This window comes from Cuculus canorus, chromosome 4 (assembly GCF_017976375.1).
Source record: "Cuculus canorus isolate bCucCan1 chromosome 4, bCucCan1.pri, whole genome shotgun sequence".
NCBI classification, from domain to species: Eukaryota; Metazoa; Chordata; class Aves; order Cuculiformes; family Cuculidae; genus Cuculus; species Cuculus canorus.
Genome location: NC_071404.1, coordinates 74,670,905 through 74,693,701, shown reverse-complemented (window position 1 = coordinate 74,693,701; position 22,797 = coordinate 74,670,905). Strand labels below are relative to the sequence as shown.

At 37.9% G+C, this 22,797-nt stretch overlaps 1 protein-coding gene and 1 long non-coding RNA gene across 6 annotated transcripts in view; one reads left to right on the top strand and one right to left on the bottom strand.

Moving 5' to 3' along the window:
• The window catches only part of LOC128851997 (uncharacterized), a 178,299-nt gene that overhangs the window by 11,376 nt on the left and 144,126 nt on the right, over positions 1 to 22,797 (top strand). For all 3 annotated transcript variants that reach the window (XR_008449596.1, XR_008449595.1, XR_008449594.1), the window contains exon 3: positions 6,312 to 6,428. This is a non-coding gene — a long non-coding RNA (uncharacterized LOC128851997). The remainder of the gene's footprint in view (positions 1 to 6,311; positions 6,429 to 22,797) is intronic.
• PDE5A (phosphodiesterase 5A) overlaps positions 44 to 22,797 on the bottom strand; it is a 134,210-nt gene continuing 111,456 nt past the window's right edge. For all 3 annotated transcript variants that reach the window (XM_054064870.1, XM_054064869.1, XM_054064868.1), the window contains 10 exons: positions 19,914 to 20,060; positions 17,483 to 17,608; positions 15,330 to 15,424; positions 11,967 to 12,054; positions 10,739 to 10,839; positions 10,567 to 10,644; positions 9,648 to 9,711; positions 9,030 to 9,104; positions 8,432 to 8,515; positions 44 to 5,053 (listed from right to left, as the gene is read on the bottom strand). In XM_054064870.1, coding sequence (XP_053920845.1) covers positions 4,916 to 5,053; positions 8,432 to 8,515; positions 9,030 to 9,104; positions 9,648 to 9,711; positions 10,567 to 10,644; positions 10,739 to 10,839; positions 11,967 to 12,054; positions 15,330 to 15,424; positions 17,483 to 17,608; positions 19,914 to 20,060 — 996 coding nt within the window. In that variant the 3' untranslated portion in view covers positions 44 to 4,915. The remainder of the gene's footprint in view (positions 5,054 to 8,431; positions 8,516 to 9,029; positions 9,105 to 9,647; positions 9,712 to 10,566; positions 10,645 to 10,738; positions 10,840 to 11,966; positions 12,055 to 15,329; positions 15,425 to 17,482; positions 17,609 to 19,913; positions 20,061 to 22,797) is intronic.

The following is a 22,797-nucleotide window of genomic DNA, read 5'->3' as shown; positions in this document are numbered from 1 at the left end:
AAAGATAAAAGAATACAAATGGACAAACTCAGTGGCTAGTGACTGTGATTAAGGTTTTTATTAACCTATAATAGAAATGTAGATTAAAACTATTTACAGTGCATTTCACACTACATTCTTTAAGAGACACATGCAGGCGTCTGCCATGTGAATACATAGAGGGCTCAAATTCTAACTTCAGTTACATCTGTAAGGTACCTGGGGCATCAGCAGGAATGGCTGAATACAGCAAAGAGCAGGTGAGGCAGGTGTTACCAAGAGTAAGAGTTTGGTCCCTCTTTATAGGTAAAAAAAAAAGGTGGATTTGACCCATTCTTTCACTTCCTATACAGCTCAAGCCAACTCCCACTGAGGTAAATGGGAATTGACTTGAAATGGGCATGTGAGCATGCCTTAAGCTCTGGCATAACCAGCTCATGCTGTGAAAGTTAGTGGAAACTAGCTATTATATAGCATCGTCACATAAATATACATTTACAAACAGTGGTATTTAGATATGAGTTTCTCTACGGAAACAATCTTCTTTATGTGGAAAATAAACTTTCCCATGCAATTTCCATTCATTGATATATGACAAAGATAAAATATCTTGCTGTCACAATTTGCTGCATTCAGCAAGTATCACTAATAACCAAACCAGATTCTGTGATGTTTCTCATTCCTGTCCAAACCAAAAAATCCAGCCTTTGTTACATATCATACTCTGGCCAAAATAATTTTTTAATTTGAGCTTCAATGTTCAAGCTTATCTTTCAAATTAGTGCAAGTCCCTGAAGAAGTGTAGCAAGGGAACTGTGAAATAAAGCTGAAACCTTGTGGAATGTAAACTGCACGTGATTTGACACGAAGAAGAAACTACAGCATCACAGAGGCAAGACTTATAACTAAAACTTGCATATAATTTGCCTGAAATACTAAGTCTCTATAAAGCCTTTAAAAATGTATGAATTTATTATGAGCAAGGCATTTTTTTCCATCGGAACTCTCTGCTCTCATATGCATAACTCCAAGGGGCACTGACCAGAGCTCTTGGGCAACACCCACTAATTTTAAGGGCGTAGAGTTGACTCTTAATAATCTTTCTGCATAATGAGTGGGAGCATGTCACCTCGTAATTCTGAGAAGTGTTATATATGAACTAGATAGTGTTCTGATTTTGTCAGTTTGTGCCACTGCCAGATAAAATGCATTCGACTGAAGATCAAAACTTTATCTTCAGGTGTACACAGTTGTCAGAGGTTGGTGCACAAAACCAGACTTCAGTCCCCTCTTCTAAAGAGAGATCAGCTGGTCATCAATGGAATTACTCACTTTTATCATTAGCCCACTTGTATTCTGTGACGATACGAGAGTAATCTGCTCTTAACTTCAAACATCTACTAGCTAATGATACGTACCATCACCAAAAATCAACATTACATTATTTTCCCCTCTTTTTTCTATTGTGTGAGATAATAAAACATCTAGACATTATACAGGCAATATTGTTTGTGGGACTAACTTGTTCAAAAAGAAGTACTGCCTACAGCTTAAAAGCCTCATTGTTATTTTTAATTACAAGAGGTAGGGTTAATCAGTGATTTTGTATGTGTTTATACGTATGTATAAGTAGTTTTTTCAGAAGGGGAACAAAAAAAACAGAAGGAAAAGTGTATTTGTGCTGTGGAGTGACTCCAAAAGAAAATACACTGTGGTCTGAGAACAGGTAGGATACTAACTTAGAAGTCTTCCTTGACACAAGTATTAAAAAATAGTGGGACAAATTCTGTACTGGAAGACTTAAATATCATATTTCACAGTGACTTTAACAGACTTAAGATTGAACTGACAGTGTGGTGAACTCCATTTCAGCTTGTTTCTTGTGTAAGCCACACTGATTGCTTCAGCTAGACAGTAGAAGGTGGGAAGAACCTGTTTTGAGACCTGACTAAAAGATACACAACTCATGATGAAATTAATCGCAGCTGCATGGCTGTAATCCATTAGCTGACTGTGAAAATGTTGAATTTTGAAGGCAATGAATTTCAGGCAGAAAACAGCCTGGCTTTTTTCATATTGTCACCTGTCTCCATTGTGAAAGGAATAAGCAATTTCTGTGAACAGGTCACACAAAGCTATGACACAAACCCAGCACACTCCGACTCTGCCTTCAGGCAAAGTAAAACACTATATAAAGAATTGATCACTCTGAAATTTCATGAAGTACAGCAATCTGTGCTTTTAAGGCTCTTAAACCAGTAGTTCAAAGGGCTTGGGTTTGTAGAAATGCATACAGATACAGGTGCACTATGATATTTAAATGGTTTATTTACTAGGAACTGTATTTCTATATTTGTGCTGATCTTTGTAGTGGAAGAGATTCTATGGGATAAGAATGTACAGATATATAATTAAATGTATGCACAGAGGGTATAACTGTGTTCGTTGTATGTGAACCTTTGAAATAATAAAACAGCCTGTCCATTTTTTTTCAAGTCAAAGTTATGAATCCAGCACTCCTTTGCAGTAGTTATAAATGTATGTCATAATAAAGCTTTGCTGAACACACAAAATAGCAAAGAAATACTGTGATCTTAATGTAAGTGATACGGCACTGCACTGTAACATCACCATAGCTGATTTGCTGTGTTGTCACCATGAATTACTAGCCTCAACCACACTAGCAGGAATTCAACTTTATATACATATACTTTATTCATATTTATATTAACTAAGTATCTCATCAGTTAGTGAAATAATTATATTTTAGTCTCTCAAGCATTCAAGGAAAAGAATATACAAGGACTATGCAAATCCTGAAGCAACATTTCCTATTTATCAAAAAGTACCTAAAAAGTTTTTTTGGGTGATGCGTTGGGGAAAGGAACAGCAGGCTGCTGTCGCTTTTCTGCACAGCTATGATGTACTACATACACATACTGTATTGTGTATACATATAAATACACATCCAGACCACTGTATAATGGCAGCCCTGGAATTCTTAATTAGTGTTGTATTCCATACTTTTTTCCAAAATTTGGGAAAAAAAGTATCATGAGAAATACTTCTGTAGAAAAATGTTTTTAAATTCAGCTGCACTAACATATTATTGATAGTCATTGGAGAGTTTTGAGATAGGATTTAATGAGTGACAAATAACTTGGGTTGGCAGAAATGCTGCCAACTATCAAAATACCCTGTTCTATATGTAAAATAAAATTGACTGAAACTCAGTATCATCAAACATCTTGAATAATTTGGTTCATCTTCTGTTAGCTTCTGGTATCATTCATCTAAAGTGCAGAGATTGATGAAAAGAGGTTGCTTTCACTGTCTTTGTGACCAGCTCTTACAAGGAGGGATTGATAACTTACTGCAGTTTCCAACTAGAATTTTCTGGCTTACTGTGATAGAAATAAACTCCCACACCTCCAAGTACAATCCCAAGTGTATTAATTTTGCCTAATGCTATTGCTGATTTTAACTGAAAAATCATTACTACAGATTAAAAGAAATTAGCAGTTTCTGTGTCTGTGAGGCCGAAGTCAAACCTACTACTAACCAGTTTTCAATTGTTGACATGAATCTCCCAATCCTGACTACCCAAAGAATAATCCTCTTTGAATTACTCTCTTGGTTTTTTCCTAGTGTATTTTCTTGAATTGGTTCCCAATTCAAAAGAGTTTTTATTAGTCATCTTCATTTAAATAAAATATCAATGTTGCTTTTTTTTTACTAGTGCAATTAACTGACCTCTGACTTTTCTGAACATTAATGCCTCATAAACAAATGGCAAATCCCTGGAGCATTCTCAGCTATTTTCACTTTCAGTATTATTTTTTCTTGTTCCTCTAAGACATTGTGATTAATCATTGTTAACTTTAACTAATGCTAAAAATTATTTTTAGATGATGTTTACGTAAAACTTTCTTCAAAGTGGTCATAGCTATTTCATAATACCACTGGCCTAAAGAATCAGTCATTGATCATCACCAGAATTGTTCTGTTCCTGCATCCTTTGGATTCAGATTTTCATCTCTTGCAGTCATTCTCTTCTACTCTTCCTGCCCATGATTCAGTTTGTTGGTTACGATGATGCTTCATTCAACTTCCAAATGGAGTTAAAATCAAAAAATGATCCTGTTCTGTTCCCATTCCTCTGTGTGCTTCTTGCAGCTTTCTATGGGAGCCATTCTCCCACGGAAGCCTGGCAGTTATCTTCCGACATTTCATCAGTGTTTCAAGCAGTTTCCATTATCCACGGATAATTATGACACTTCTACCACAAATCTCCTAAGACTCTTTTCCCTAGTAATTCACAGGGCTTTTAAGAATCTTTCCAAATTGCAAAGACATTCCTCTAATACAAAAAAGTAAAAACTACTGGGTGCAGAGATTCTGGGGCTTTTTCACTTTGAAGCCCAGTTCTGTCTCCTGAAAGAAGTTAGCATACTATATGCTCGATTAGGCTCCCCAGAGTTAGCCCCAGTCTTTCCTCTGAACCTCTGGGAAGAGAAGAGGGAAGACTGCTCATTACTTTTCTAACAGAGCGAGATTGGAAGAGGAAAAAAGGTGCGAAATGCAGTAGTCTTTAAGATACTGGCCACAACATGATATCTAAACAACTATATACATCTGTAAAGTAATGGGCTTTCGGGGACAGTCAAGTAACTGCACTCGTACCTTTTTCTGGAATAGGGTAGCAAAAACTACCCTTGCAGACTGTTTTCCATCTCAGACGGATGTAATAAAGGAAACATACTATCATTGTATAACCTTGGCATATACATGGTCATGCTATATCTTGAAATGTGGAAAAATAATACAGCAGTGGCAAAACATAAGCCAAATTCATACAGTGTTTAGCAAAATGCAGTACTCCTCTATTACTATGTCTTCTAGGTGAATTTAAAATGGCGGTGGTTAAATCAGCATCTCAGTTCCGTTTGGCTTGATTGCTTTCTCCATTAATCAGATTCTTCTCTTGTTGTTCAGCTAAGGATTGCCATTTCTGCCTATTCTTTCTACAGCCATCCAGTAAAGGGTAGCAGGCCTCTGACACATGTGTTAGGGCCTGAAATAAATTAAGAACACGCAAAACAGATTACAGTTAGCAACAAAAATAATTGTTCTTAAAGATGACCACAAGAGAGACCAGAAGGATTGCAGTATGAGGTCTATCTAGAATTGAATTTGAATGTGTATTTTGAACTTCAAGGCATGCTTCCTGCTGCACATTAAACATGAATGTAATTATCTGGCACCAGTGCAGACCAGACTAAGCGGCAGTGCCCATACAGCACTTGATACACAGGTGCAGAAGGAACCGTAGTTAAGTCTGTTGTACAGTGCCCAAGAGACCTCTCCAGTATTTCCAGTGAAGTCGTACACACGGACTTTCTTTGCAAGCCAGTCCTTTGAATGTACAGCAGGGGTAGTCACAGGGATGGCCTTGGAATGGTAATAAGGCACAGAACAGGAATAGTCAGTGGGATCGTATTCACTGACTGCGTTACCAACTGATTCAGAGTTCTCCCAGAAATATTTGAATTCCAGACAGTTAGCCACAATAGATAAAATTACATTTGACAGTGCCTTTTAGGAATAACTGTGACTGAAGTGAATCACATATTTTTCAGGCTGTGGCAGTGTTACTCTATCAGAGTGAAGGAAAACTGGATTCTGATATTTAAATATGAAAGTGACAGAACTAAACAAAAGAACAATTCCTAAGCATTTCTGTGTATTTTTCTTTCCTGGTGGAAGTGATAAAGATTATCATAGTGTGTTAGGATACGTCAGTCCTTACTTACAAAAAGGGTTCTGCTGGCTTTTGGAATGAAGTATAAATTGGAGTTTAATAGTTCAGACAGTGTGGGACAATGAGGTATTTGAAAGAGCATTTGAGTCCACTGATTCAGTAACTACTATGACTGACTGCAAAGTACACGGAGAAGTATCCTGGCCCCTCTGCTGGTCATTATACAAAATGTAAATTCAGTCAGCATTTCACATGGAATTCAGGTCTCATTCAAATAATACGAGGTAGCGATGTCTAATTCTCCTGTAACTTTACACAGGGACCCTACTGAATTATGAGCTTGTATAGATCTTCATAATTCCTTCTGGCTACACAGGCTGCTTCATTAATTCCAGTAGACTTAATTGAATTATTCTTGTTTTAGACTGCTATTAGAAGAATGAGGCTGTCAAATATTTCTGGAGTCTTCCTGTTTTATTTATCTACAGCATTTAGAATTACTAAATGGTATTTTTTTCAATTCAAATATGAAGTGAGTGAAAGGCATTTTCTGGGTTTTTTTTTTTTTCAGATTTCTGAACTTAAAGGGAAGACTTGTAGATGATTCAATTTAACTGCACTGGTTCCCTCGCTAACACAAGCCACAAAACTTTAGTTCTTTAGGATCTGAACTACTCTGTATAACATGGTAAGTCACACACTTGGCAGTGCTGCATTGGGAACTCATCTGTTTGCATTGTGTGTCAAATTCCTCCTGACTGGGTGAAAGCTAAGAAAAGAGTGAAAAGGCTGTCATCATAGCCCTGTTTATTGTTTGCTTTTATAGCATGTAAATGTTGGAGAGTGAACTGTGTGCTAGTTCATTTTCAAAGTAACACTGAAGTCGTTTGTATGTTTTACCATTTGTTACTCATCAGAGAAAACAAAAATCTGTGTAAACAGGTAGTATCCCCTACTTGTACTCCAGAAAAAAATAAACAAACACTGGATTGGCTCAAACCATAGCCTCGGCCTTGGATTTACCAACACTGTTATGGATTTGATTCCTCACAGGCTTCCCATTGTCTTTAGTGCTCTCTGCCCCTGCAGGGAGGTCCTTATCCTTCAGTTCAGGACACATGCTGGCATACTGTGAGCCTAATGAAGTCCTGGATACTGTCAGCTTGCTACCCAGTCCAGGTCAGGCTTTGAGACAAGATGACAAGTAAGAGTGATGCACTGAAGGCTGTAAGAGCCAACATATTCTTAACAAAAAGACACCCCTCCTTAAAACCCCTTCTGTGGATCTAGCATCTCCTTTCTTCCCCACTTAAAGAGAAGGGAGAAAACTCCAAACGTTGTAGGTGCTTTTGGCTGCTAACCAGGACTGGCTTTGTATTCACTGTGGTATATACAAAGCTTCAGCTACAAAGCAGAGGCACAGTACCCAGAAATCACTCATGCACCTCATTTCTTTGCAGGAACTGTACGCTAGCTTGGACTAGTATCACTTGGTAACTGCTGATGTGAGATGCAGCACATATTTTGGAGAAACAATTGAAAATGTTACGGTCTTTTCATAAATGGCGCTCCTCTAACAAGAAAAAGTATAGAAGTTCAGGCTCTGGAGCTGTGGGCATTCCAATGTCTTCATGTGTGCTGTTCAAACCATTTTCTGTTTGTATAGTCTGTACCTTTCCACAGATACTGAGTCTTCTTTCAATGGCCTGCCTCTCACTGGAGACAGTTTTCTGAGGCTTCCCACCAAAGGCTGCTTTATTTTCCTGACAGTTTCTACAGCACAGAAACAAGGGAGTCTCGGGGGCAGCAGCTAGTAAGCTCCCTTTCCTTGCTCTGTCCTTGTTTCCTTCAAACTATTGGATTCTTTTTGGAAAAGTTTATTGTGTAAGAGGAAAGAATGTGAGTAATCCCCTTGTTTCTCCCACTGGAAGATTCTTAACAGTCAGGCTATTTGTTCCTCAACTTGCTTTTTCTCACCCCAGCTCCTGTAAAATACTTGCTACAGTCCCAATGAACAGGCTTTCACTCTGGTACTTTACTGCCTTAAAACATCAGAAATCATGTTTTGTTTCACACTATATCTGACCAAGTATCTGCTTATGCAGTTTGTGACCAGAATGAAAAATATCTCTATGAATTCTCTCCTGCACTGCTATTGTGTGTGATGAGAAAGGAACCAAAGAACAGGATGGGAAATGTTAAACTTGGGCAAATTTCCTATATGTAGCACATCACCTTTTAGCATGAAGAATTCTGAATTCTTTATAATAACAAAACTTTTTATCAATGCACCATTCTTTTGCTAGCAAACCATTAGTTTTGTGACTACCCCAGTGATCATAGCAGCTCACTGGAGCTGCTGGAATCCAGAATATAACCCAGGGATCTAACATCAATGCACAGAACACAGCCATTACCACTAGGTTTTAAAAAATTATAACAAAATATATTAATCAAGACAAATGTACCACTAATAATAAATGCTAAAATAATTTCTTCAACTGAGTAATGAACCATATGTAATATCTATTTAAAAGATTGTTTTTAAAGAACCATATGTAATATATATTTTTAAAAATAATTTTTGACTAAGGGACTAATTTTTTAATTCTTTTTTTATTCTAATTTTAAATCTGCATCTATTAGGAGCAACGGTGAGCTGTTCTCATTTGCAATTCTTAGGCACCATACCTCATACAGCTGCAAACAAACAGCATCTATGAATCCAACCTGCATGCTGGGAATTTTATTTTTCTTCTCTCTGTTCATTAGATCCTGCAGATAAGAAGTAAATAAGCTCTGTGTTTAAATGCATTAATTAAAAGACTCAACCAAAACAAAAGAGAGAGGCTGGAATTAGAAAGCAGCACTTTAAAAAGCACAGCAAGCTCAGCACAGCAGGGTACGTGTGCGTGTGCTGCAGTGCCGGCAATGTGACTGCATGACTAGCAGGAGGCTGTCTTTGGACTGACAGAACCCAAATAGGGAGACAAACAGACAAGCTTACTGGTTTAGGTAGGTTGCAAATAAGTACCAATTTAGGAATGTATTTCCTACACAAGTTAGTAATACAGATTTAGAAGAAATAATACTGTCTGTTGTTCTGGCTCAGAGATAATGACACAATGTGGGTGTTTAGGAACTGTAGAAGAAAACTGACTGCTAGGAAGACGGGGAAGGTGGGCCTATGTTCTGGTCACTGGGTGAAACTGGCTTTTGAAAGGAATGTGCAGTGCTGTTTGTAGAAGCCATTTTGAAAGAGGCGATGCTATATGATTCTGCCACTTACTGTTGGTTCTATGTTGAGCTCCTTCCGCTCTTTATCTCCTTGATCAAAGAACTCCGTAGCTACAAGCTCAGCGATCTGCAAGAGATTTCACACATTGAGAACTTGCTACAATTTGCTTGCTACCTACAATCAAAACTGTTTCCTGCGTTTCCTAGCTCTCCTTAGGATATGCCAGTTGGGAGCCCCCAGAATGAGGCTCTTCAGCCTAACAGCTGGTTAGCTGTTCATACACACATCTGTGCATGCTGATATTTACACAAAGTGAATAAAATGGCTTAGGCATCTTACCATTGCTAACAGCTGGAATGACCAAACACACAGAAAAAGGTCAACTGATGCTAGTGTGTTCTATCAGCTTATTGCCTTGTAGTAACACAGAAATGCTGGAAAGAAAGATTCCTGATTTACCTGCAGATGACTGCTAACATGGTGACATAGCTAAATGCACGGATCTTGGTACAAAGACACACAAAAATCTCCAATCCACATACAGCCCTTTGAAGGAGTGTTTCCTATGGCTCTGCATTCCACCGCTGCCCTTTGCAAGAGGGACTGGATGGAGTGAGCAGAAGCTGTTATGCAGTCTGTATTTAGCAAATCTTAAAATTAAGCATATACCCGTTGCTGAACTGGCCACGGTTTGGTTATGGCTGATAAATCACATGCAGTCATCAGCATTGCTCTGTAGAGAAACAGAAGGTAATCTGTGAATTACTGTTCTGGGAAATGTATGCAGCCACCAAGTTAAGTGATTAGTAAAATAGAATATCCAATTTCAAAGAAACATCAAAGTCAGAAAAACAAGTGAAATTAAAGTAAGGTTATAAAGTTATCCAAAGCTTGATGATGTGGTAGACCTGTGTGAAATAAGCACATAGAAACGAGCAAATCTGGACTCATTTGGTGGATTCATGTCAAATGAACTGTTGCATTCTATTTGCTACTGGACAGACAGCGGATTTATTTATTTCTGACATTAGCAGTGACTGCTGTCTTTAATGACAGTATGAGGGTCGAGAACTAAAATAGGAATAGACACTGAACATGACCAATAACTGGTTTTTAAAGGCGCAGAATTTGAAATACGGCTGAGGCAGCCTGGGTAAGCCTGCTTTTCTGTTGCTGTGCATTAAAATATGTGGTCTCTGTTCTTAAGAAACCTTTATTCTTCACTGCCAGTTAGGAAACAGCTTCAAAACAAACTGTCTGTCCTGAATCTTCAGTTACTCTTTTCAGCAATTCAATGAAGTATCAGCAGCAAAAGAGCATGGTACCTGGACAGGAACCCTACACTTTTTTAAGAAGAGCAAAAATGCTCATGTATCTCCACATGCTACTTGACAAAGTTTACTAGACAGGCTGCAGACTTAGTAATTCAGACCCAAGGAGTCATTCAGTGACCTATGTGCCAGTGCCATTCTGCACAGGCACAGAACACACAGCTCTGCTGGTTTTAATGAAATTCACAACAACATGCAAGGAAAACAGGGTACCTAATAATATTAACAGACTCCTAAATCCCTCTGATTTTACTTACAAGAATAGCTCCTTCTGTGTAGGATCTTCCCAATTAAATTGCTTTTTCCTTAGAAGTTCAAAAAATTCTCCTCTTCTCCTTTAAAAGAAGTTTAAAAAAAAGATTTTGCAGCATGCTGACACAATCCAACCATCCAGCAAGGCCTGTCAAGCCCAACTTGCCTCTGACTTACTTTATGTATAGTGCTAGGTCTGTGGCAAGGATGGCTTGTTTTATCATTTTCAGCGTGGCCTTGTATTCTTCAATGGAAAGGCTACTGAGAATCTGATTTCCCTTTAAAAAAAAACAAAACCAGTGTTAGTAGTAAAATGGGCAACAGCACATCAATCTCCTAAAATGCCTCTTAGATACTAAATTATGATGAGTTGCTTGCTGATAGCTGATGTCATTCCTTTACCCTGCTTCCTTTTGTAGATCCCCCCAGTTTAAAATAATTCCAGTGTTCTTGTGTAATGGCAGAAGGCTGCACAGCAACAGCATCAACTGGTACAAACATCAACTGGTACAAAATGAAACTGCAAGCAGAGCAACATCAAAGCCATTTAAGTCCATTTCATTCATCAAAATTAAATTTGCCACTAACTTCAGGGCAGCATTTCTCTTTCCTCTTGCTTGCCCCCTGTCCCCAAGGCAGAGGAGCTATAACAGATTCTATACACCTCAGGCACATAAAAGTATTTTCCTTTTATGAGGCAACATAAATAACAAGCTATTACATAGAAGTATAAGCTCAGCAGCCCACTATTAAACCAAGGCACCAAATGGTGACTTGCCTACACTTTTTTGCCTATATTTTCCTGTCTGAATAGGAAAGAATTGTTACAGTCCAATGGATGCTGGAAGTTCCACACCTGTGATGTGAAATGAGCAGTGAAAATATACTGCTTTGCAATGATTGTGCATGCTGAATAACTGGCCTTAGAATTAGTTAATAATATAAAACCAGAAGAATGTAGTTTTATTTGTGTATTTACTTAACTTAGGTTTGGCTTTACTTTGGAATGTCAACATTGGCAGTGTTTGGTTTGATCTCATCAAGACTGCTTTGTGTATGTGTAGGCCAGAATGCGTTTTGAAATGAGAGCAATGACTTGGTTTTGTTTGGTGGTTCCCAAGAGGTCATAAAAATGGCAACAAAGCCTTTTGTTTCCTTTGGTCCAAGGAAGCAGGTACTCAAAAGGATATTAGCAAGTCTTCCCTTATCAGGTAACATTTGGAAAGGTTTGGTGGCATTCAGCAATGGAACTGTAATTTCAAAACTGCTGCATTTGTTTTCTTTACCCAAAAAGGAATAAAGATCACTTAGGAATGTATAAGGGTGGGAATCTATCCAAAAGCTAAAAATAATAAGCAAAATAGGGAATAGTTTCCCTCAGCATACATGAAAATGTGGCACTCACTGGACTATTCAGGATCATAAGGCATTGATCAAAATGATGATGCTCCATGATTGAGTGGCAATACAGTTGAGCCAGTGGATGTTCGCTTCTGAGGAGTAAAAGGACACATCAGTTGAGGAAATCAAATTAAACATACTACTGATGCAGAAATAACTTCCCTTGTAACATCCTCTTCTCATTACCAGTTTACCCCCCCCATCCATGCTTGTTCTTAACCAGTTCTTTTCTGGCCAACCAAAATGCACACATCTGGAAGGATGCAGAGTGAGTTCAACTAAAAAGACAGTGCCGTTACTTTATCAGAGCACAAACAACTCTAGTTTCCTGCCTTCCATTACCTGTAGAAACCCGCTGCACACAAGGAATGAGAGTGTAGTACAAAGTTTTGTACAGAGTGAAAGATCTTGTATGAAAAGGAAAGGTAACAAGAAGCTTCATTCATAAGCAAAATTTAATGACAGTTTGGAGTTTTGTAACATTTTAGACACCTGCCTGGCTCATTTAGTCAACTCAGCTACTAAGCTTGTCAGTAATAACACAGATGTCATCTGAAGTCCACTGGTATCAATGGAAAAATTCCTGCTGACCTCAGTGGGCTCTGGTGTAGGGCTTAAAATGTTGATCAAGTGATTTTCCCAGTGTACTGGTACTTCATCACCACTCTCTTCACGACCAAACTACTACAATATCATTACCTTCCCTTTGCCTAGGGTAGAATCCAAAAGGGAAACAAGATGGTTTTACTACAGGCTGTGAAAACCACCATGAAACCAATTGCATGCATGCAGAATTTAAAGCTATCTTAGTCTAGAAAATAAAATGCACTGTTTGAGAAGTGTTAGACAAAACACAGGAACCCCTCCTCTCTGAAGATTTCTCATCTCCCCCTGTTCCTCGTTGTATAATATGGTTCTTCGATTTTGCTACTGTTTCTCCATTTTCAGCCTCTGGTCCCACATTGCTTATGTCATCTCTTCAGCTCAGTCTGGATTGCCCTGGAAGTCTGTTTTGCTGTTGATCCTAAAATTACTACTCTATCATCTGACCTACAAATGTCTAATCATATAAGAAATTCCTTTTTAGCATAAATTTCCATTGGACTTCTTGCATGGTTAAGGATCGTTCACATGAATTAGTGGTTGTAGGATTGGGCCTCTGTAAGTGAGCACACACAGAGACTCAAATAGAAGGCATAAGAGGAGACTCCGGGGATTTAAGCAGCACAAAAATGTGGAGAGAAAGATAGAAAGATCAACAAAAACGCGGAAAGAGGGATTAAAAGATGCAAGCCCTTGAGGATTTTGGGCTGGCTGCCCAGCACCTCCTCCGAGACCATGGCAAAAGGACTATAGAGCAAATATGCTTGCGTGTTTCTGCAAGGAAACAAATTGTAGGATGCGGCCAACACATGCTGGGTGAATTTCCCAGTGAGTTAAGTGGGATACATACTGTGTCCCCTAAAGTTCATCCTGACTGAAGAGACAAATACATGAGAAACATCTTTGGTTATCTTCCCAAGTACTGCACCAAACTAGAGCTTGCTCAGTACTTACAGACCCTGGCTGTCTGGGAAAACACAAGTGCTGGAAATAAGCTCAGGTTCTACTTCTGGAGTACACAGTGTTTCTGTTAAACCACCACGCCAGGCCGAAGGACACCACTGCTTTCCGAACACAGTGGTTTGGTTATGCAGTTTTCAAACTCTGTGCTTGCCTGCTTTACGTGTGGGTTTGGAGGAAAAAGAAAATGACCCCCCTGCATATCTACCAAAAGACCAAGCAGTTCATTTCCTCTCATTTCTACTATCAGGTCCACTTTAATTTTTCAAACCCTGCTGCTTAAGAAAAGAATCATATGCTAAGTATCCACTCTCCCTGCTTCCAAGGAAGAAACAAAAAGGATCTTTTCTTGGAAAAAATAACTTTTCATTTAGATTTAAATGAAGCATTTAAAAACAAAATTTGTGGAACTTTCTATTGAAAAAGAATTATCAAGCTGCAGTCATCCCTGCTCTACAACATGTGCAAATGTTAGATTTTGCTGTCTATGACACTTTCCCAGGACATTTTTCAGAGGAGATGACGCATCTCCAGATGTCTTCCAGGAAATTTATTTTTAAATAAATAAAGCAAAAAATAGCTAAATGGTTCCAATCACTGCAAGGCTACAGTTACTGCTGGAATTCCCTACTAGGGAACCAGAAAGAGGTTACTCTCTTCGTTTTGTGGGGTTTGGTTTTTTTTGCTTTATGCATCAGTCTTAGCATTATTCTGAACATAGCTCTGAAAGGCAGGAATTCTGCTTCAGCTTACTTAATTTCTGCCTTTCAGTATTCTCTGCCTCTAACAGCCTTTTCCTCCCCTAATATCTTACGTCGCACAGGGCGAGAACAGCAGAACACTTCTTCCAAAGGTAGCTTCAAAACCACTCTTCAACTCTGCCAGAAAAAGTTACAAGTATATGTTTCTGCCTATCTTTTCCCCATCTCCGGTCAAATCGGGACACATCACCAAATCACAGTAATCACATTATACCATGCCTTAAGTCAAGATATTCAACTGAAGAATCATGTACTGTTATTTGAAGTGAATACTGAATTCACTGAAAAACACATTTTGGGCAGATCTGAAACTACTGATAAATTCTAAAAACCCAAGTATTTTTAGTTAAAAATTAAAATACAGAGAAAATTTTAGAAGAGTTCAGATGCTTCACTTTGATAACTTCAAAGCAAAATGTTTTGTTTAGTAAAAATATTTTGTACCAGGGTTTTAAAACATAGTTTGATTTTTTGTGTTGTAAAGGTTTTTCTGTAATTCCAGAATTGATCAAAGAGTATGGATAACCCTAAACTGATGCAAAACAGTGACACTTTTTAAATGTGATTTTAAATATGTATCTTATCCAAATCAACTTAGAATTCTGGAAAAACATGGCTTAATCTGAGTTCAAAGTGGGAGGGAGACACCTTTGTATCAGATGGCTGCAGATCTCAGCTCTGTGCTGGCCCGGACTGGACGGGGAACAGTTGGGCAGGCAGGGAGCGATCTGAAAAGTTTCCTGCCCACTGTCCCTTGGAAGCTGGGACCTTCTGCTGTCACTGTATGGGAACTGGGGGATGGGACACCTGGAACAGGAGGAGGAAGATGCTGCACCTGCACAGTTCACATTGAGTTCACTTCATCTGGTGGTGCATCTTTACTTTGGACTCTTGAAGGCTCTTGGTTGTTCTTGCACTCAGTGCTTTCTGAAAACCTGCTCCTTTGCACAGCCTTCCATCACATCAAATCAGTTAGGTTGCACTTAATTCAGCTCTGCGATTTTGGTATTTGTTTATATTTAACTTCTGTCAGACTTACTTACCTTTGTATGTAGGAGTTATTCACTCCTCTGTGATCCAAGTCATGGCTGAGAGTTGCTATCAGCAAAGCCAGTGTTTCTAAGTCGGTCAGTTTACTCTGAAGAGTAGAGAGTAATACAAGAAGTGAGTTAGTTCTGTGACAGTGTGTTTTATATCTGCTGCATTGTCTTTACCCACACAGCAGATACAGTTCTGGCCCAAGGAGGACAAGGACATAAAATAGTATGCTGGCAACAAGGGTCATCTCTAAAGTTGTGGTGCGCCATAATAATCATTCTCCAAAGGCCTCAGTGCAGTTTTCAGAGGGAACATCATCTACTCCTCTACATACTGACAAGAAAGCTGAAGACGAGGAAATGACTTGCATAACATCACCTGGCAGCCAAGGGAGAGCATGAGGAATTTTTGTAAACGGTGGCCCTGTGACTTTGAGCTCAGCTCCTCTATTTCCTCAAGGGAGTTAGACTACATTCTCTAAGTAGGTATAAAAATTCATTATACAAACGTCCTTGGAATAATCAGAAGGGAAAAATGTCACACTTTTCATTCATCACTGGGCAAATAAATTAACAGGAATTTGAAACCTATGGAAAACAAAATAAACCAATATCTCACTTAAATTTATTCTGGTGCTCCAGCAAGGATTAGTGGAGTGGTTACTGTTTCCCTTTTGTGACTATTTCAAATCTTTAATATTGTTCAATAGAATTGGATAGAAAATTCATTTAAATCTGTCCATTGAGAAACAGAGGCTGTGTCTGGTTTTCCACAGTATTCATGCAGCATTTTGTAATGGGACAAGAACAGCGGGCACAACAGTCCGGACAAGAATTTGAACAGCTAGTGACAGCACTGCTGCTCTGTACAATCAAATCCAAATTTTCTTTAAGCAGTTACAACTTCTGTAGACTTGCTTTCTAGATAATGACATCTGTCCTTATTCTATTCAAAAGAAAAATCTGTTTGGAAGTGACAGATTTTATATTTCTTCTTGGAAGATGTGTCCCCCAATGCTCGCTTTTCTCCTTAAACCAGAGAAAATTGAAAGACTTATGTTCAGTGCCGTCCTGTCTCCAGAATCTTACATGAAAATCAGTGCGGAATGAATCCAGTGTAGTTAGGAGTAAAACAATTTATGGAAATTGCAGTGGAGACAGACAGGATTCCAAAAATAGCAAGCAAGCTATCACATGTTGCTAGACTGCACACAGAGCAAAACTTCCATGTCCATTCCAGTACAAAAGGAATATGAAAGGTTTTGCCTTTGTCTCTTCCATCAACTTTGACTCTTTTTTTTAGTGAGGCAAAGTTTGCAGAGGTAAGAAAAGCCTCTTCATTATTGGTCTTGGGGTTTGGTCTACAAATAGGTTTGTTTATTCTCTCAGAAGCGCTAACTGTAAAGTAGTATAAACCAGCTAATAACAACTGTCTGTAATCAAGCAGAAGAAATGCATTAATTCAGCATGAATGGAAACATTTTGTTTTCTTCAAGTATATAGAAACAAAACATAAAAACCTACTTCCTGAATCAATATATTTCTTATTTTGGGGATCATCAAGCCCTTCAGTATTTGTAATAAAGCATGATTAAGTTGTTTTTTGAAACAGTATGCATGTCTTTGAATTTCAAATGCATTGAAGTGAGCATTTAAATCTTTTGTTGCAAAAAATGTTCTGTTATTTCTCTAAAGCTGTAATCAGCTCAGTGTTTGGACTTAAAAAATTTCCTGTTGAGTATTATAGGGAAAAATCCTGAAACAGGATCGGTCCTTTTCTTCTCCACCATTTTCACTTGCTTGTAGCATAAGTTGGACTCGATGATCCAATGGGTCCTTTCCAACCTTGCGATTCTGTGATTCTGTGATAAGCATTAACTTTAAAAAAAGGACATAATCACGTATGTGCCTTATTTGAGATATTCCCATTGGGAAGATCCACCTCATCATTGCCAGAGGATTTAACTGAAACTGGGTAGAGAACATGACAGTTTCACAAACCAAGCCCTTAAAGCCAGAAGTCTTCAGCACAAATATTTTGATTTAACTAGCAATACCACAGAACTATGAACATCTCACTGACAGGACAGTCAGAACTATGCATCAGTATAGAATTTTTTTAGCCAGAAGATTCTTAATGTAGAAGCAGTAAAACGTACCTGAATTTTACCAGATTTTAAAGCAGCAAACATGCACTGCGCTGTATTGAAGGCATGTCTCCAATTGTGATAAGCAACATTTTTCCGGTAATTTTTCTTCACACTTAAAATCCATCTGCAGAGAACCTTTAAAAAAGAGCATCATACCGTTAACTGTATGTATATTAGAAATCTGTTCTTAAACAAATCTTTCTCTAATCCAGCTTGAAAACTGTCTCTCTTACAGAAAAAAAAAAGTTCCTTTTAACTCACTTAAGTTCAAATATAATGTACTTGTACTTGTGAACATAGACAAGAACATGGTTACAGCCACCAGTTCAGCCTCTCATCGAGTACATGATATTTGTGGGTTTGGGTTTTTATTACTAATGGCTAAATGTCAGTGTCAGATGCACTGCTGTTAACTCAGAAACTGAGTTATGTTGACCTAACTGGCAGGAGAAAATCCTTGTTTGTAGCGATACATTTCATAGACAAAATCTATATTTTTAATTACAGAATTCTCTCCAGGGCTGTTTTGATAATGAACACATGGCTTTTCTGTCATATCAGCTCATCAAAGGATAAGCAAAGGACTTTGGAAAGCAATAAGTATGATAGAAAGACAGTGATTACTATATTGCTGGGTAGTTTTATATGCAGGAAGAAAGGGTGTCCTGGATGTTTTAAACAGTATTGTAAGTTGTGGGTCATACTTTGCTTCTAAGAGAGTGAAAAGTATGAAGGAATTAGTGATTTGACGTATATTGGAACGGGTCCCTTGTTTTAAATGGAAACATCCAACTGCTCTATGTTAAATGCTTGCTGCAAATCCATGCCTTGGTTTGTTCCAGAAAATTCTTAGTGTTCCCAGTGAAAGAAATATACTGACAGAAACGAAAATCCAGTATAATGCACTTACATAAAAGACAAAGCAACAGCATTGTCTGCCTTTCTACTGTTAAGAAAGGAGTGCTAGGCTACGGCCAGTTTGCTCTAGCTCTAGTATGGAAAGCTGAAAGTGTAGTCCCAAAGCTGTCCGTGTTCTCTTGCATCTGCTCAGACGTGTAATGACATGTCTATTGTCACGGTGTTATTTTGGTTGTGCAAATCCATTACAACCCCTTAGCTAGGAACAGGAAGCCAACCTGTTACTGGACTACTTGACTCCCTGTCTTCTATCGGGACATATCCCTTAAGGAAGTACAGGTTCTTGGCCTTACTACAAAAGTGAAATTAAGTACCAGGATATTTAGGAGGTCACCATAGGTCATACAGTACTCCTTCCGGCCCTTAAACACTGCTAATCTAAATTGGTCTGTAAACTGGTGATCTAGAAAATAAATACCTCTTTTCTTTTACTCATTTATTTGCCTGTGAATTCTTCTGAACTGATCTTGCATTTTGATACTGAACTTTAGGAGATTTGTTTAATAATATATAAAGCAAAAATAAAGTCTTTTAAAGTCAAGGTTTTTACAGATTGAAATTGTATTATTGTCTAGAGGAGGCCTAAAGGGATTATCTAATTTACCTCCAGGGCCAGGAGCAAAATAAGAATACCTGTCTGGATCACCTCTGACAAATGCAGATCTACAAGTGGATCTGTTGCTGAAAACCTTCAGGGTAATTTCCACAGCCCACATTACTCATCTGTTTCAGCCTTTGCCTTCTCCATAATTATAAAGTTCTTCCTAATCTCTAATCTAATCTTTTGGCGAGAAAGACTCAGCTAATTCCTTTTACTGCCTTATACAGACATAGAGAACAATTTTACTGTCCTCTTTATAACAATCTGTCTCTGACTGAAAAGTTGCTATCGTCTCCCTCCTCAATATTCTGTTTTCTGGAGAAAACCAGCTTAATTCATTCAAACTTTGCTCCATCTCCTAAACTGCTATTTTTAAAACTTAATTTGTATCTCTGTGTGTCTCTTCAAATAGGAGCTACAATATACTTAAGTGGACCTTAAATACCACTCTGTCAGTAAAGAATGAAATTTGCCGCTTTTTATTTCTGTGGCACATAATTGACTTCTGCATGGTTTCTGGTACTGGCAGCTGTAAAATGTTTTCCTCTGTTACCACTGGTTATTCTTTTGTTTACCATTTTAAGTTACGTATTTGACTGTTTTTGTTAACGTCAATGTATTTATTCTTGCTAGTTTTGAAATACTGCTATACATTTTCAAACTCATTTGAATTTTAACACAGTTCTCTACCTCCACTCCTCATGTTTTCTAAAAGCATTTTACAGTCCATTAAGCAAATTATTTATCATTTAACAGAACCAAACTGAGAACAAATCCAAGTCCTACCCACTTTATCACCTTTCCCCACTACTCTTTAATACAGTCTTCCACTTCTACTTACTGCAGACTTGTTTCACTATTCTGTTTTCCTGCTAATTAAGCTGTCTCTTTATGTGAAGCAGCATTTTACAGCATTCATACCTCATGTTTCATTTGGAAATTTTGCACCAGGTTGAGGTCTGTGAACATTCGAATTGTGCACAGTGTTGTTTCAAAATCCGATAGCTCAAAATCACTGAAGTAGAAGTCGGTTAGGTTGAGCGATTGTGCGGATGGTACTACAGCAGCCTAGAGAAGAGTAAGAGAACACAACTTAGCACTAGAACATAGAAAGCAGAACGTAAATATCTGCTTTTTGAACACAGAAGTAGTGAGATACTAAATTTTACCTTCCCATTACACTGAAACCTGACAATTACTTCTCATTTATCTTTCTTTAGCCTTTCTTGTTTAACATTACCTTATTTGCTTATATTTAACACACACATTTCCATAGATCAAGAGAACAAGGAAAGGGTTACCTGGTCGGTCTGTTATCTAAATCACCTAAGGCAAATTGTTACCAAGAGCATGTATGAAACTGGGACACTGAGAAGATAAGGCAGCAGAGTTATATGTTTGTTTTTATGGATGTGCAGACATCAAAATCTGTAACTGTTGACATTTTTCTAAAAATGGTGAGGAAAGACATGTCAGTAGAACAGAATTCCTAGGATCCACATTCAGCGCTATGGCAGTCAAGAGCATGTCTATGGGCAGCCCTTTCTCAGGGCTAGAAACCTGAAAAATTAGTGTTCAGCTGCACTCAATAATCTATAATGCTTTTGGACAACATTTTTTATGTAATTTGAGTACAATCATAAACCATCAATGCAAAATTTGAAATTATAAAGTTGACAAAGAAACCCCAACTCTAAAATCTGAAACTTATCAGTAGTATCTCCACATATTATATATAACTCTGTGCATTAATCTACTGTTTCTAATTATAGAATTCAGAGTATAGGTATTGGTTGCCCTTCAGAGTACATATGTTGCTAACAAAATAAATTTTAAGATTCACACTACAGAACAAAAATTAGTATCTGTTTTTTCAGTAAAATAAAAGGTGGAGTTCTCAATGCTAATTCTTTATGGTTGTTTCACCTCAAGATGAGGGTGGTTAAAGGAATATCATGTAGAACTGAAATGCTAAAAGAAAAAAAAACTCCAGTTATTTTCCTTTTTGTAATTCTAATGGAAAACATTTCTCCAGCGTGGGGAACTGTGTCCTAGAAAGCTGAGACACTGTTCCAGGAAGCATGTCTCATAATCTATGTATTATTTCAAGTAGCATGCAGATCAGCTCTCCTCAAAACTACATCTAAGAACCTTCATTCCATATAAGTTTGCCGTTGTCTTTCCTGTGCATCAGAATCAGAAAGACATTAAAGCTAATGAGAAACAGTACTTAAGACAGAAAAAATGCCAACATTCTTACACATTTTTTGTATGAGGAATTTTTTGTCCCTCTTTTGGATTCACGTGGTATTTCACCTATGAGCATGTGAAAGAACCATCAGGCCCGTATGTTCACTGGAAAATAGTGCAACCATTCAGGAACTCCCAATGACATAACTTTGAATAATTGCAACTGAAGTCTGTATTTCTTGAGGAAAAGGGATGGAAAGAGACAGTGGGAGCTCAACAGAACACCTCATGCCCAAGTTCTGACTTCACTCATAATTCATCTTCTCCTTCTTTGATCTGCCTTTGACAGCCACTACACCAAAAGATTCTGTGATTCTATCCTGATCCAGTGGGAGGTCTCCCTGCCTGCTGCAGGGGGGATGGAACTTGATGATCTTTAAGGTCCCTTCCAACCCAAACCCTTCTATGCTTCTGTGATTCATTCTGTGATTCTACACTGTTCCATTTCAGCTGAGAAATAAAACCAGCACTTCTTAGCTATTTAGTTGTTACTTAACTGGATTAGATATTTCCTTTATCAACACAGAGAAACAGCAAATAGTTTCAGAAATAAATGACAGGAGATTGATAGCTGCAACATTTAATTCATAGAATCACAGAATGTTTGGGTTGGAAGGAACCTTAAAGATCATCCAGTTCCAATGTCCCTGTCATGGGCAGGAACAAATATGCTCTCCTTCATGATTACAGACACAAAGGAAACAAGACAGCAACGATCCTGTATCTCAAAGGGTACACGCTAACAACAGAATTTTAAAGAGCAAGCTTGGTCTCTTTGCCTTGTTTTAGGAATAAGGTTTTGACTGATTCAACCATAAGACTGCAGTGCAGGACTATTAACCATGTGACTATAATGTGGATTTTTAGGGTAAGGATATGCAATCACATCTCCTTATAGGGTAATTAAGAAGAAAATTGAGGCTATTGTCAGTAGGTGGAAATTCTGACTGTAAGGTTTTGCTCCTCCAATCTAAATCTTTCAGAAATCCAGAAATTAAATATATTTGAAAGCTAGAGTTCTAAATTAGAGTAACCACTTTCTGAATTCTGTTGTCACAAATTTCACTTGTGACACAGGGTACTGATTTCTGTTGCCAATGCCATGTCTTACTAATAAAGTATATAAAAAGTGTAATGACTCGAAGATTGTTAAGTACAAGTATCAATTCTATATTATGCTATAAAGCTCAAGACCTGTATCTATTTTGATAGGACATTATTTCTGCTGAGCAACTGTGACAGCCTGTCCTAGGGAGGGGAAAGCTCTTGTGCTAAATTTTATATTGTGTTTAGTTATAAAACAACACAAGGAACTACTACATTTTTTTTGTACTATAAAGCTGTGCAGCTGAAAAGACAAGAGCTTCTTTAAACTTTTAGAGAAGAAGAATGTAAACTTTTAAGGGCAAAGGAATGCTCTGTCCTTGAGGGTCAAAAGCAGCTTCCAAAACTAAACTGAGTTCTGCAATGCCCACTGAAATACTTAAGGATAACTTCTGCCTCATTCCTTCGTGAATTTATGTTCTTCATTGTTCCTAAAACCAATGGGAACTGC